Genomic DNA, 16,474 nt, shown 5'->3' with positions numbered 1-16,474 from the left:
TTGCTGGTAACACAGGATTTTGTCTTTGAAAGATGTCCTCTTCCTCTCTGCAGGTCGGTTCCTCTCCTCTGCTACTGTAAGGCATCGCAACGAGCTGCTGCGTCGTTTCTGGTGGGAGCAGGATCATCCTTCTGAGCTGCAGCGGCTGCAGCAGCTTGCCAAGCAGCAGCAGCAGCAGGATTCCCAGCAGCAGCAGGATTCCAAACAGCAGCAGCCTTCTGAATGGCAGCGGCTTTATGAGAAGGAGCCTTCTATGGAGGAAACACTTTATGAGGACGACTTTCCTGAGGAAATACAGCGTATTGTGGCAGAGGTGCTTTCTGAGAAGCAGCCTTTAGAGAAGAAGCTTAGTGAGGAGCAGCTTTCTGAGGAGCAGCTTAGTGAGAACCAGCTTTCTGAGGAGGAGCAGCTGTATTCCAAGCAGAAGAAGTGTTCCAAGGAGCATTCCAAGAAGCATTCCAAGTGGCACCGCTCCAAGGAACGACACCTCTCTCAGCAGCAGTGGCAGGAACAGCCCAAGCAGCAGGACCATTCCAAGAAGCCACGCCACTTGAAGGAAAAGCAGCTCTCCCTGCAGCGTGTCAGTTCCTCCCTGGAAATCTTCCCACATGTCCTCCATGATCTGTTCTTCATCAAACCCTACCTAGGCATCATCGCTCCTGGCCAGACGCAGACCTTTGAGGTGCTGTTCTCCCCGAAGTGCGCGGGGAAGTTCATGAGCACCCTGCTGTGCAGGTGGGAAACCTCTACGCTCCTGCCAGCTCATGCTGTTGATGGGTATCACTGAGTCACAGCCTGGGAGAGGTTGGAAGGGATCACAGTAGCTCAACTGGTCCCACTTCCCTGCTCAGGTGGGGTCATCCCAGCACACATGGCACAGGATTGTGTCCAGAGAGCTATGGAATAATTGCAGTGAGGGACACTCCACACCCTCTCTGGGCAACCTGTCACCTGCACAGGAAAGAAGTTCTTCCTGGGGTTCAGGTGGAGTTTTCTGTTCAGGTTCTGCCCATTACCTCTTGTCCTACTGCTGGGCATCACCAAGCACAGCCTGGTTCATCCCCTACCACACTCCCTTCAGTCCCTGTGACTGGGCTGGGGAGGTGGGCCTGGAGACAGGCAGCCCCAGAGAGGCAGCAGAAACACCCACAGGAGCACAGAAAGATCATCATCTGGCCTTGGTAGGGAGACACTGGGAAAAGACACTGTATGAAACATGAAGCTCCTGGAGGGTTGCAAAATCTGCAAGGAGAGATCCAGGGACCACCCTGGACCGAGCTCTGCTTCCTTTTGGGACAAGCAAGGCCTGCTTCTCCACATGGAATCCCATGTGCTGTAGATGGTCCCCAGGCACTTAACTGGTCATGTTCCTGCCCTTGCACCTCTGCAGCCTCCAAGCAGCGAGTGCAGTTGTTTAATTTGCTGCTTGCACAGAGAGAGGATGCAACGCTGTGTGCTCTGCAGGGACACAGAAAAGCAGCTGGCTGGAATTGCTGGTCCAGCTAATCCCAGTCCCTTTCTTCCTAGGATTCCTAACCTGAAGCCAACTCAGAAGAAGGTGCAGGTGATTGTGAAAGGCACAGCCCAGGAGCAGAAGAGTCTTGGTAAACCGAAACACTCTGGGTTACAGCAGACACAGAAAGACCAGAGACCCAAGAAGCAAGTGCACTGGAAACAAACATCTAAGTGACAGCGTTTGTGGCAGCTGGAGCATCCGGCAGGAGCCACCAACATTGTGTCTTCTGCTGCTGATGGTCTCCATTAATAGTTAACTAATTGTTAATTGTTATTAAACAGTTGGCAATACATTGTTAATTGTCAGCTTGTCTTGGTTGGAAAGACAGGTGTCTGGGGGACCTTTCTGGAATGGAGAATGTGACCCCCTTCTCTCCAAATTATTACAACTATGAAATTAAGGGGCTTTCAGGCAAAGATGGGGGAAAAGGAGTAACAGTTCTTTACTAGTATGCAGAACAAGGCAAACAAACAACACTGGCAGCAACAACAAACAGAACCAGATACCTAACCACAGCCTTCTCTCAGCTGCAGGCACTTTGCCTTTGGTGTTGTTCCAATCACAGCTGGGCAGGGAAGGGAGGCAAATAATGAATAAATCAATTGCTAGATAAATTCTAATTAAGTTACACCAAGGAATACACTGGAGAACTCAAGCACTGTGTGATCACTTCTTAAGAACTTACTGCTGTGAGGCAGTCTATACAGTAGGCAAATTGTGACTGAACAATGATCCATTTGTTAAAAGATAGATAAGAAAGTGATGAGAAAACGCCCTAGTTAGGGAAGAGCCCTAGCCCTTAGGCCCTTTCAAAATATGCAAATGGATTACACTGAGTTCCCCAAAACAGAAGGAAATATCTTCTTGTAATAGCTGATTACCTCACCCATGGGGTAGAAGCCCTTCCTAGCCCAACTCTAACTACTTCCAAAGTGGCTAAGAAGCTTATAGCATCGTGCTTTTTAGGAGTGGAGCTGAAGCCTAGACTCCAATAAGCCTCTCTGGTGGGAAAGACCGCTTGGGAAAACTCAGGCAAAGCAGTAAAGCTCACATATCCACACACGCTGCCTGATTTTGTAGCGTTGCATGCCTAGTAATCTCAGTGTCACTAAGCAGGTCCCTGAGTACAGAGGAGGTAGTGTTTGCCTGCTTACTAAGCCAGCATCCAGGTGACAAAGCTCACCGAGAGCCTTAGCTGTGGCCACCCAAGGTAAAGTCAGTGAGATCACGACTCTGTCCTTTATTCCAAGTATAAACTTGGCTATCACAATTTTCATCAAACTTAGTGTATGATCTCTTTTGGCGTTCCAATTTCCTTTTCTGTTTCCATTCTGAAGTAAGGTTATGTTGGGGGTGAGGACAGTAAGCTGGCCAAGGCTACAGGGACCTCTTTGAAGGCGTGAGGCGATTCCAGCCCATACTTGGTTTCCACAGATAAGGAACACTCCCCAAGGCAACACTTTGGGATGGAGTATAGACAAGGAAAGTTTAAGACTGGTGTAACTGCACCAATTTAGGGGGGATAGTTTTTATCAAATGGGGTTACATCCTTTCTATGGGCAGACCTAATAAAGTCAAGACAGGTCAAGATTTCGTTGGGAGGTTGATACTGAAACTGAATGCAGTAATGAGCCTTGGAAAACCCTTAACAGCTCCAATTCTTGGGGTTTCTCTGGTGCTTGGGCTAAGGTCCATGTCCACTCATCCCAAACCTCTACCAGACTGGGTTTCTTATCTGCATATGGGTATTCATTGGCTGCTAAGGGGACCTCTACAAGGCACGTTGACAGGCGGTTGTCCATGCTGCCCATGGACAGGCACAGGTTTGTTGGGAAGAATGAAACAGAAAAACCTTTTAAATATGGCTGCTTAGATTTTGGGAATATGAAACCTACAAGTGAGATAGAAATGAAGGCAAGTTTTGAAGTGTAGGATACCAAGCCCTCAGCTAGTGAACAATGGTATGGCTAGCTGGGGGCAATCTACCTTGATTAAACAAGACCCTCTTGCTTGCCAAAGGTGGAATGCTAATCCTATAGGCTGTATGTAAATGCTGTAAGATCTGTATCTTGCACTGGATTGGCTAGTGTAAATCAGAATATTCAACACAGAAGGAGATTTATTGTACTGCAACAAGAACTTGCTCTCTCTTTTCCTTGCCTGCTTCTACCTGTGCCTAGCAGCTCCAAGCAGTGTCCCTGCACCCACAATAAACCACGTGTTCACAGAGATGCTTTGTTTCCAGAGGTATCTCGTCTACGTCGCAGCTCTCTGTGGATCTCCTACATAGGTTATCTTGTTGTAAAGTCTTGGCTAGTGTGACCCAGATGTTCTGGTTGGCCTGAGGAACAATCCATGCATTAGCTGATGGAAGGGTGAGGAGCATCCAAAGTCCTACTTGGAGAAGATAGGGACTCCCTGCCGCAGGAGACATGGCAGGATTCTTGTAGATGATGAGTTGATCTGTGAGTTTGAAAAAATGAAATTTTAGACTTATATAATCTTAACAGCCCCTCGTACCTTCCATCCTAACCACTCAGTATGTACTGTGTAGAAAGGGTATGGGAAAATAAGAGGGGATAGCAGTGCAGCAGCCAACAGAGAGGTAGCAGTAAGATTAACAAAAAAAAGTAACAGTGCAACACTATTCGGGGATGAAGTTCATCAGAGAATTTTACAGTCTCTTGAGGTACTGGAGGGTTGTCTTTTTCTGCAGCGAACATCTGTGTTTATATTCCTTTTCCTTCTTCTACTCCACGCCTCCCGGGCTTGATCTCCTTTCTGTCTCTGAGGTTGCGGAGAAGTGTCTGTGGGTGCAACCTTTAGCGGTTCAATGTATGGCTTGACTTTGCTGCCTGGAATCCACCTTGGCCCAGAGTCTGTGGACACGCAAGCATATCCTCTCCAAGTTATTAATTGGAATGGACCCATTATCTGCTTGGATTCGGGATCTTTGATCAGCACAGGGGGTTTCTCTGAGAGCTGAGCTCTGCTTGTGTTGAAGAAGTGCCTGAGGGGGGGGGGGTTGGCTCCGTGAATTAATTATTAAGAAAATTGATAACATAAAGAGCCTTGCATAATTTTTCTACATTTCATAGCATTTCAACGCCCCCATGCTGCTGATCAAGGACTCTCTTGAGAGTGTGGTGAGCCCTGTTGAGGAGTGGGGTATTCCTGTGTCATGTTTCACCCCTGAATGACTTAGGAACTGTTTGAAAATTTTTGAGCCATAAGCAGGACCATTAGCTGGGCTTGGGGAACACCTAGGGTGGAAAATGCCTGGAGGAAGTGTCGGATGACATCTTTTGTCTTTTCTCCTGAGTGTGCTGATGCAAATATAGCCCCAGAAAATGTATCTATGGACATGCGAATGTATATCAGTCTCCCAAAGGGTGCATAATGTGTGACATCTGTCTGCCACAACTGTGAACTCTCGAGGCCACGACGGTTAACCCCAGCCCCCATGGATGGCAAGGCACAATCCTGGCAGTTGGGACAGGAACCCACTATTGCTCTTACCTGTTCTCTAGTGATTTTGAATATCCAGACTAGGGCTGGTACATTTTGATAAAGGAACTGATGACTCAGTTTAGCCTGATTAAAGATATCTGGTAGGGTAACTCATACTGCCATAGCTAAAGCGTTAGCTCTCCAGCTGCCTTCTGTAATGGGTCCGGAGAGGTCAGTGTGTGACGGACATTATCACATGCATAATGTGATATGGTTGCTCCTGGTGGGAGAGGAGGAATACTAGCTTTGAGAGCAAGCTGTATAAAGCTAGATTTGCCACTTCCTTTAATAGGGAATGTTCTGCCCTCTCAACTATCCTGGAAACATAGTCCAAATCAGTAACTATATCTAGAGGTTGTTTGAACTTTTCAAAGGCTCTGACAACAGCTGTGTGAAAAATGTAGAATGTTAATTCATGTTCTTATAGTTACTGAAATTTATTGAAAACTATAAAACTGTATATATATGTGTGTGTTGTATGAAAATGTAAGTTTCAGGACACCTTGTAACATTTTGTTAAACCAAATTATGAAAAGGCAGGCACCACCCCAGAAGCTCACATTCAGAAATAGACAAAAGGTTTATGGAAAACCGGCTGTCTGCTCGAGCACTGGGAGGAGACCCATCAAGATAAGGCGGCAGGACCATCAACAGCACCAGACTACACCCTCACCGAACATCAAGCATCATCATCCATATCTTGGACCATTAATCAGCCATGAGGATCTATAGAAACTGGACATTAACATATGAACTGAGAGAAAGAATTCTTTTCAGCCTAGCCGGAGACACCCTTGGATTTGAATAGCTAGCTAGGACACAAAGGGGAAAATGAGGAAATATTGCCAAGGGCAGAATAAAATGTATAAAAACTAAGCCCCAAAGCGGGCAAATTTGTGAACCTAGGGGGAGACAGCAGACAGCCAGGTTCTGTGTCTCAAGGTTCACCCTTGGCATTTTCCCAGGAAAAAGACTGTCAAGTATCTCCGCTGTTGGTGGGTTTACCAAAATTCTGTAATTCGATCTTTGTTAATAAACCAAATTATTATTTTAATTGGAATATTTTATTGGCATTTATAACAGCTGCTAATTCTGCATTTTGTGGAGATCACTGAATGATCTGGACATGAGATTCCCACTCCTGAGTGTCAGTATTTTTCCAAATCATAATGGACTTGTGGGATCTCCCTGAACCATCAGTAAACACAGTCAGTGCCTTAAGAGGACCTCTGCTTTTCCATAAATTTGGGACTAAATTAAATTCAGTCTTAAATAGTTTATGTTTTGGTGGATGAATACAGATTTGACTGGGGTAGCTGTCAAGGGCAAACTGGAGGTGCGGAGTTGCTGGTCCGCAAAACGGAACGGGACTCCTTCGGGCTGCTGGGTCCCCAGCTGATACCACAGAGAGACAGCTGCTGCAGTTGCTTATAGAGATACCTCTCTTGGCTCAGTGGCTGAGAGCAGCAACACTCGGACCATGTGTTAGTTCAAGTCCCGACTTGTCCCAGACCGGGAACAGCGGCTGGCGGAGGTAGGCTTATGAAGAAGCCGAGGAAAAGGGAGTGCTTTTTCCTTGATGTTTACTTGCCTGAGAGACTGGACAAGGTGAAGAAAGAGAAGCCAGATCTGTGAGGGGGTTTCTTAGTCCAGAGTTTATTTGAGCCTCAGCATGGGCTTTGAATCAGTCAAACTGTCCCCGCAGAACACCAGGCCACGCCATTCCTGTCAGTTTTATCAGGGGGAGGGGAGACAGGAAGGGGCAGGAAACTCAGCAATCAGGTAGGAAAGGGGGGCGGGTCTCAAGGGAAGAAGGACACCTGGCTAGTCAATACCCTCCAAAAGATGAAGGGCATCCTTTAAATCTGCCATTCACTCAACGCTCTCTTCTGGAATTCCCCTGAGGAGGGAAAACCCCCTTTCACTGATGGACAGCGCTCTGGGGAGGGGATGTAGAAAGTTCTGGGGGTCTGGGAAGAGGGGGAAGGGAGGACAGACCCAAACCTGGGAAGGGGGGTGCCCAGGGAAAAAACCATTAACAGGAATGAACTCTCACATCATAAAACACCACAACATGGAGGTGTTAGTTGGTTTGGAGCACAGGTTCTAGATAGTTTAATGTTACAGGATGATACATGCATGCCCCTCTAGGGTTCTGAGGCGAGCTCTGGCCCTAATGATGAGCTGAGCTATAAGCTCCTGAGGTGTAGTGATAGTTTTGTTTGGTTTATGTGATTGGAGCACCCACTGTATGACTAGGAGCTGATCCTCTAGAGTGCAGTCCCACTGAAAAATGAGTGCATGAAATTTGTGTGTCTTACCCAAAATGATGAATTGGAAAGGCAGAGCAGAATCAACATGGTAGGCTTGTTTTTTGGATGCCTCCGATACCTTTCGGATCACTTCCTGGGCCTGCGGTGTGATGGTTCATAGGGAAGTGAGGTCATCAGGGCCTTTCAGGAGGTTGAAAAGAGGTGCAAGGTCTTCAGTCGTAGTCCCTATTAGGTTACACACCCAGTTTATGCTGCTGCAGAGCTGTTGAAGGACCCTCAGGGTCCTAGGATTGTCCTTGATGGTGAGATGCTGGGGTGCGATCATCCATTTACCTACCTGGAGTCCAGGGTAGGTCCGTGGGCAGGTGCGCTGAATCTTCTCCGTTGCAATTTCAAATCCTGCTCCTTCAATGGCTTTGATAGTCTTTTCAAGGACAGTCTCTAGATAATCATCAGTCTCAACACAAATTAAGATATCATCCATGTAGTGGAAAACTATGGCATCAGGAAATTTTTCTCAAATGGATGAGAGAATACGAGCAACATACATCTGGCAAATAGCTGGGGAGCATTTGAGCCCTTGGGGAAGGACTTGCTATTGACACCATTTCAGGGGGGCTTGTCTATTAATAGATGGCACTGAAAATGCACGTTTTGGAGCATCTCTAGGATGGAGGGGGATATTAAAGATACAATCCTTAATATCAATGACTGCCAAATTCCAATCTCTCGGGAGCACTGAAGGTGAGGGTAGGCCAGGCTGCAATGAGCCCATATCCTCCAGAATTGCATTTACTTTCCTGAGATCTTGTAGGAGCCTCCACTTGTCTTTGCCTGGTTTGCGAATCACAAAAACAGGGATGTTCTGAGGGCTAGGGTACGATGTGATCCTTGGCTAATTGCTCCTCCACCAGTGATTCTAGAGCCTGTTATTTGTCCTCTGGTAAGGGCCACTGTTGTACATAAATGGGATCATCAGATTTCCATTTAAGAGGCTGAGTGAGGCGCTCAACAGCGGCCCCAGCTAAAAATCCTGTGGTGGTGAAGGGATTTGTAGTCTGGCTGCCCATTGCGACAATAGATCTCTCTCCCATAAAATGACAGGTGCTTTTACCACAGAAGGGTAAAAGCACCTGACTGTCAGGGCTTTCAATAACAATTGACCTTTTGCTCCAGCTCCTCCAGTCCCAGAGATGACTCCATTGACTGCCACAAGTTCCCAGCCTTGTGGCCACTTGGAGTGGGCCACAATGGTGACATGCAACCCAGTGTCTGCCTCGCCTGGAAGAGAGACTTTGATACCTTTGTTAGACAAACCACACTCCATAATAGGTCCGTCTTCGCCTGACATCTCTACCCAAAAAAACTTGGGATTTTCTGGCAAGACATCAGTCCGGAAGGGCACGAGAAAAGCTTGGGCAATATGTGTGCCACAAGTCAAACACCAGGGTGGGGCTATATACGATACATTCACAGTAATCTCTTGCCATGGTCTCCCAGTTTGTATTTCTGGGATTACCTGTAACCCGTCTGGTCCATTAGTAGCATCTCCTATGATTAAAATGTCTCTTGGTCCGTCATGAGGTCCATATTTACCAGCTGGAATACGCTACTCTACTTTGTCGTCAACATCTATGGAAAGGTCACTTACCAGGGTTCTCCTTGTCCCTAACTGAACCTGTGGGTAGGCCCTGGAGAGCCTGCGCTGTTCCTCAGTGTTGGAGTCATCAAAGATGATTTTTTGTTCTTCAATGCTCCAAGATTGTTGGAAAAGAGGGATAAAACGGCTTGGCATTTGGTGTCATCGGGCGGGGGCGTTCCTGTGCTTTGCTGGAAGTTGTTTGCTGCTGTTAGTGAGGGGGTTGATACTGTACCTGCTGGTGATAATGCAACTGGGGACAGTGTTTAAAATGTTCTTTACAGTCCAAGCATGCAGAGTAGTGACAGTCAGAGGAGAGGTGTTTCTGCAAAAAGTCCTTAGCACACTCCATCCTGAGGTGGCCCATTTCCCCGCACTTACAGATACTATTAGAACAAATCATTCCCAGATATGGGATAATTGAAAGAATAAACTCAGATAAGGGAACACACTTTACTTCAAAAATTTTTCATTCTATATGGCTTGTATTAGACATAAATTGGAAATTTCATACCCTGTGGCACCCTCAAAGCTCTGGATGTGTGAAGAGACTGAATGTTATCTTTAAGAACCATATTACCAAGTTAATGATTGAAACCAGATTAGCATTATTCCGTGTCAGAATTGCTCCAAGAAAGGACCCTATGTTTCTCCCTACAAAATGTTATTTGGGTTATGTTATCTGGGAAGGGAGGAGGAGTTGGCTGAAACTAATGACTTACATATCAGAAATTATTTGCAGGCTTCTAGATCTTAGAAGAAAAGGGTTGTTACCCTTTTGTTACATCACCTCTAGACTTTCATATACACCAGGTAAAACCAGGAGATTTGGTTCTTTACCTTTACACCAGCATGGGAAGGTCCCTTTCAGGTACTTTTAGCAACTGAAACAGTTACCAGGACTGCAGAAAATGAGTGATCTCATGCCTCTCAAGTCAAAGGACCAGTAGAAGCTCCTCCCCAAACTTGGACAGTGGTACAAGGAGGTGACCCTTTAATCTTCAAAAGATGATTTAATAGTCAACACTCAAGGACAAGATTGGATTGACCTCTGTATTTGCCATCAGAGAGACTTTTGCTCTGCTGTTGAGCAGTGGGAATATAAGTCATACCAGACCTTGACAAAAGAGGAATAGGAAATTATGTTCTAAGAATCTGGAAACTGTTGGATGGAGTGTCACGGCCTCTATGCTTCACCCCCATATCCCTACAGTGTGCTGTTCTAGTGCACAGAACTTGGGAAGCAGCTATGGATATCAAGGAAGGTAATCTTTGTTGCCACAGTTATGATCTGAGGTTTACTTCGTCTGAGCAAGCACAGATGGAACTGCTGATGGGAGCCACTGCACACAAGGGGGCCCAGCAGGGTGCAGCTGGTGACGGTGCCGGAGATGGCGGTGGAGCGGGAGGAAGAGCTGCCAAGCCCTGCTCGCTGTCCCTGCCTGGGAGCTGTGGCACAGTGGTGCCAGTGCCGGTGGGTGGGTGCCGGTGCTCCGCTCTGCCCGCTCCTGGGCTGGGGGTCCTGGAGGAGGCCCAGCACCGCCTGAGGCAGTTCGATGTGGGGGACAGGTTCTCCCGCTTGCCGCTGCCCAGAGCCGCCGTGCTGCTGCTGCTCGTGGTGCGGGGCGGGCGGCTGCACCTGCTGCTCACCGTGCGGTCCATGCAGGTACCGGGGGGCTCCGAGCGGCGCCATCCTTCCCGGGAAAGCAGCGCTGTGCGCCCTCCCGGCATCTGCAGACCCCCAGTCCCGCCCCTTGGTCTCAAGGGCATGGCCAGGTGTTTTTACACTCCTTTGATTCTGGTGTTTGTGTGCCAGGAACATGCCGGCACACAAACGCCAGAAAATGGCCATCTTTTATACCTTTTTGTGGCTGGGGGTGGTCCCTGTCCCTTTGCCCATTGAATAGGTACTCAGGAACTTATGCTCTGTCCTGACCGCCAACTCTTCTGTCCCTTCCCTTCTCATCCTTCTTCCTTGTTTTGGTCATGTCTTCAACCCTGCCCCTCTCCCAGTTCTCAACGACATCCAACAGATTAAACAAAACACATCCCAACCATAGATAACAACAAATAGGAAATAGAACCAACCATTTTCATTCTTTTGGTCCATAACCTTTTTCGGCCGAAGCAAAATGTTATTTTCTCTCTCACTGGTACTTTATTTAATTGTGTCTTTCAGAAGTTTTTGCTCTTAGAGTATTTTAATCTTGCTCTACAAGTTGTCTGTCTGGATTAATCTGTCAGTCATTTACACAAATGAGGTGATGCAAAATGTAAACTTTGACACACTAAAGCAGAAGTTCCAGCATGAATTACACACCGCTGTACAGGTGTAGTGTATTTGTGATAGCAAGTGTTTATGGATTAGCAGGGGACAGGCTCAGCATTTTCTTAGATAGCTATTCTTGCTAAGGCACGTTTCTTCTGGTCTGCAGAAACCTTAACCACCATTTCCAGCTCCTTTGGCTAGATGGATAAACATAAAGGGATGCTGCCATACCAGCATGCATCCGTGTGGATCCAGTAAAAAACATAAACCTTGTTATATTTAACAGTAGTACTCCTTTACACTCTAGCTGAGAAGATCACCAGGGGAAGCGTGTTTTCCAGGAGGTAAGAAACCACTGATATAAGTGATACTGACACTGCTCTTCAAGAAGCTGAAGTGGGTCTTCAGCCAGAGAAGGTGGAAGTCATCTGTGGGCTGATGCCTACAATTGCTAAAGTCACCATATCATTACAAAGTAAGTTTGGGTAGTTTTATTTTGCGAGGTTGGCGGTGACCTTTTCAAACCTGGAACTGCCAAGAGGCGCCGCTTCTCCAAGTGCGCAGCCCATGTGTGCAGCAGAGCCCAGGGGAAGGGCTCTTGCTCTGTGGTATTTGTGAGACCAGCTTTGGGGCACCAGTTAGTGACGCTCTGGAGCACCACACAGACAGTGCTGCGCTGGCGAGAGTTTGGCAGAGGGCCACGAGCACAGTCATGGGGCTGCAGTGAGTGGATGCTGAGCAGAGAGGCTGAGAGAGGTGCGCTTGCTCAGCTTAAAAGGTACCAGGGATTTGGCTGCTTTCTTCTCCTGGGTGGTCGTAGAGAGGACGATACCAGAACTCTTCTTGAGGCAATGGACTCAGCAGCAACATGGACATTTTGAAGAGATGCAAGAAAAGAATCCTCTTCACCATGAGGTCAGCCCAAAACTGGAGCAGATGTTCCTGACAGGCTGTATAATCTCCATCCCTGGAGCTGTGCAGAGCTCACTCTCCCAGGCAGGGTCCCAGCAGGCTGCTGTAGCCTCACAGGTGTCTCGTTCAGTGTCTGCTGACTCCAGGGCTGGGCAGACGGAGAGGGACCACCAGAGGGGATGTGCACCAGGGTTGTGTAGGGACCTCTCACAGGGAGACTCCCAGAGGTGTCTTTGGAGTGCAGGTCACCATTTGTAAATTAACAGCTTCTCAATTGCAATAGCAGTGTTCAGGATTACATAGGATCAGTTTTCCCACAGAACAGAGGAATTGCTGTTTCTGAAGACTATTTGTTTACCAGGTAACAGTTTATTACTATGCCTCCTGTTTTTCTATCTGTTAGCAATAACCTCTCCCCATTAAAAAAGGAAAGAACTACTTTTGAAACTCTATTACAAAAAGCTTTTTATAACTTCTTAAATTGTATTTTCTGTACAGTTAACCTTAAAACCACATTAGGTTCAGAGGCAGTGTGTAAAAAGGATCAAATTTTCCCTGTTTTCCAGCCAATTACCTCAGTCAGTAGGAGAAATGATGTGAGGTTTGGACCACGAATATTGTACATGTCAGACGATCCTTTGTCTCCTCAATAGATACATTCCAGGTGCTTCTGACTTGGATGGAGTCTTTCCAGACTTGAATCAAATGTCACAAACACTGTTTTGCTCTTCCTCCTTTCTACAGAACAGTTGGTCTTTGTTGGTGTGAATAAATAGAATTAGCAATGTAGCCTAAAGAATTTTGATGTTCCGTTGATGCAAACTATGATTTCAGTAGATTTTGCCTTCTTATGGAAGAAGGGATTACATTTCAAATTAAAATGTCCATAAATAAGGTGTTCTAAAAAGTGTTATATTTTATCGCTAAATATATTGCAATGGTATTTCTGTACCTATAGAAAAATACTTCCATATTCTGGACAATTCCTGTATCCTGGGAAAACGATACAGAAATATGATGAAGGATATGGAAAATCTGGATTAAAATCAGAATTTTAAAAAGTGAATAAGGAAGACCCATGAGAAAGGATGCATGCTTTATTACTTCTGTAGCACACTGGCAAGCCTTTTTAACTGCTATACGATTATACAAGATGAAGAGAGTATTTGTAAAATCATTTTTGACAAATACAAAAATATGATTTCAAATTCTTCAAGCCAATAACTTGCCATTAGCGGGGGCTGTTGAGGTGCCTCTCAGGACAAAGTCCCAAGCCTGCCTGGTCTAGCTCAGTGTAAGAGTCGGTCTGAAGATCCCTCGTCTGCCTCACGACTATCAGAGGCTGAGACCCCCACAGACCCTGGGCCACAGCACAGGAGTTCTGGCCTGATTAAGGTGGGATCCAGGGCCTCTCCCTGCAGGTGCACCCTTTAGACCGAAACGCCCTTCTCAGAGATGAAGAATGGACATTGTTACGGCTCCTGTGCCATGTTTGCGGAGGCCGTGTTTGCTGTTCTGTACCGACCGTACCTGCTGTGAAGGCTCGGGCACACCGCTCCTCCATTGTGAGAGAACACCTGCAGTGCCCACGAGATCTCTCCCCCTTCCTGGCATGTTGCCCTTTGCCTCGAAAAAGAACTATAATAATCACCTCCAGAGAGGAGACTCTCTGAGGCCTCCTCGACAGACAAGATGGATCTACTGGCGCGCGCTACAAGGACTGCGAAGGTGGTCTTGGTTTCTAGCATCACGAGGACTCTTGTCTGTTTAGTCGGTAGCTGTAACCCCCCTTTTCGTCTTTTCTCTCTCCCTCTCTCTTTCTTTCCCTTCTCTTCTATTGCATAATTGTGTGTATGAATAAAGATACAATTGATTTTACTTGAACTAAGTTCTCCTTGCCTCTTTTTGCACTTTGAAATCAAAACGAACCATCATGACCATCCTTTGGCTCGTGACACTCAGACACCGCAGCAAGCTGTAGGTACGGCTGGCGAGACTCGCAGGCCGAGCCGATCCTGTGCGTATTGGCTCCTATGGGCTGTCACTGAAGGCAGGAATGACAGGTGCAGACAATGGCAGAGGAATGAAGGGAGGAGTCAGCAGAGTAAATCCAAGAAGTTTATTGGAGGACCGATAAGAGCCTCCTCACCATCCAAGGACTGAGCCAAATCTGGCTCTGGGACACCCCTTTTATTAGGGGGTGGTACAGTGGGTGGTGAGAAGGGAAAAACCAATGGAGAGTGGTTAAACAGGTAACTGACACATACAAGAACCAATCACAGGAGGGAGGAAGGAGCCTCCTCTGGGCCTAGCCTATCACTCCACGCCCCTCACAGAACTTTCTAGTCCTGAGGCAGGGCCCAAGATGACAGTGAGGCTTCAGAGAAGGAGGGGAAAAGGATTGACAACTAACTGTCACTTAGGAGCAAACCATCAAGGGAGTGGAGCAGGGGGTACATAGAACAAACCATTTGAACAGCAGACATACATAAAAGGCAATCAAATCAATCATGCACCACTACAGGGGACTAAATTGCATTGCAGTTCAAAATAGTTCATAGGCTTCTTGTAGTCATTTTGTAACAATGAATTTTTTCAAAAAATAATCAACATTTTTACTTGGTACAAACATAGGTGTTGAGGGTTTTGTTGGTTTCTTAGAATTTACTTATTTATTAGAGTTTTTTTCTCTTTTTAGATGAATAACATGGTGACACCAGTTGTAGGATTTATAAAGGATACATTCCACGCCACTCTTAATCCAGATGAAGTGTGCGAGTTTTTTGTTGTGCCTTTGGAATACTTTGTCAAGCCCTTAAATTACAAGACCTTCTCTTATAAAACCTCCTCAGGTTACTTAACTCGGATACACTGCTTTACATAGGATGACCAGGAAGGTAAAAGGTCATTGAAGATATAGGGACTGACTGCACACTTTGCTGTATTTCTTGCTCTTGTAATTTTTCAAGAGGGACCTACCTTGGAAGTGGATTATGATCTTGACAACTTAATTTTGTCCTCTGAGAATAACTTCATTAATTTGTATACATCTATATATGAAAGAAAGAAGAGTTATCTGTGACAACTTGGTCTGGCGATTCATTTGTTTTGCAAGAGGAAAAAGGAGGTCTTTTTATTTCCTTTGTACCTATTTTTTGAAAGCTACACTTGAATTTCTTCTGACTTGGGAACTTCAAGTTGACAATCCCTAACTAGATTCATACAATTTTTAATCTCTTTTAAGAGTTGCCAGAAGCACACAATTATTTTCTGTGAAACAGACCTTTAAAAGGTCTATTTCAGTTCCTTGTCAGTTTCAGTGCCTTTATTCTGTGTGATCAGAGATGCTTTCTGTAGTTTGCCTTGTCTATCATGAGATCATAGTACTTGATGTAATTTGTGTCTATTTGAGTTGACCTATGAAAACCTTTGGGGGTTTGTCTGTCTCTTATATGTGCCATACGTGGACAACGCGATCCATACAGTTTCTCCTCTGATGGAGAAACAAAACTGATTAGGATTCCCTTTTCATCAATTGATTTAGAAATTTGGGAAAAGAATGCTAAGGGCTATCAAAGTGATCCAATAAGGGTTGCTAAGAAAATGAAGTTTATGATTAAGCAGCATTCACTTGATTGGGCAGACTTCCAACAGCTGCTTGATGCCTCAACAGAGACTGAGAAGCAATTAGTTTTTAAAGTAGCTAAGGATCTGGCTGAGAATGACTGTAGAACAACACAGGAGGATGTTAAAGATATACATCCCCTTCAAGACCCAGGTTGAGATCCTTATAACGATGAGGGGTTGGGATGGTTACAGAGATACCAGGAACTGATAGCAAAAGGGCTGGAAAGAGCAACCCCCAAAACCAGAAACTGGTCAGCCTTATATGCTATCGAACAGGGCCCCTCTCAAACACCCTCTGAATTTCTAGATCACCTGCAAGATGCAATGCACCGACACACCACCCTGGATCCTGGATCTGATGAAGGGATGCGGCAATTAATAAATTTATTTTTAGGACAGTCTACAGGAGATATCAGGTGGAAACTCCAGAAGATCCGGGGTCCAAACAGCCAGAATTTAGAAGCTTTACTAGATGAAGCCTGGAGAGTTTTTAGTAACCAGGAAGAAGGATATGAACAAGGGATGAAGAAATTAGTACCAGTAGTAAAAGAGGAAGAAAAAGGAAAACGTGGACAAGGTCCACCAAAACAAGGACCACTCCAACTGGGAAAGATCAATGTGCATTTTGCAAAAAATTTGGTCACTGGAAAAATCAGTGCCCAGAATTAAGAAGGGGTACCACACTGTTGCAGTGCCTCTTGAGGTGTTGCCGCAAACCTCCCGGGCTA

At 46.0% G+C, this 16,474-nt stretch overlaps 1 protein-coding gene and 1 pseudogene across 1 annotated transcript in view; both read left to right on the top strand.

The window, feature by feature from the left end:
• The window catches only part of LOC134557804 (hydrocephalus-inducing protein-like), a 63,868-nt gene extending 57,819 nt beyond the window's left edge, over positions 1 to 6,049 (top strand). The window contains exons 59-60 of the mRNA XM_063411069.1: positions 54 to 735; positions 1,528 to 6,049. Coding sequence (XP_063267139.1) covers positions 54 to 735; positions 1,528 to 1,690 — 845 coding nt within the window. The 3' untranslated portion in view covers positions 1,691 to 6,049. The remainder of the gene's footprint in view (positions 1 to 53; positions 736 to 1,527) is intronic.
• Positions 6,050 to 10,259: 4,210 nt separating this feature from the next.
• LOC134557803 (peroxisomal coenzyme A diphosphatase NUDT7-like) lies at positions 10,260 to 15,201 on the top strand (annotated as a pseudogene).
• Positions 15,202 to 16,474: the final 1,273 nt, after the last annotated feature.

The sequence above is a fragment of the Prinia subflava genome, chromosome 13 (assembly GCF_021018805.1).
Source record: "Prinia subflava isolate CZ2003 ecotype Zambia chromosome 13, Cam_Psub_1.2, whole genome shotgun sequence".
Taxonomy (NCBI): Eukaryota; Metazoa; Chordata; class Aves; order Passeriformes; family Cisticolidae; genus Prinia; species Prinia subflava.
Note: the sequence above shows the minus strand (reverse complement) of the source record. Positions and strands in the feature narration are given on the sequence as shown.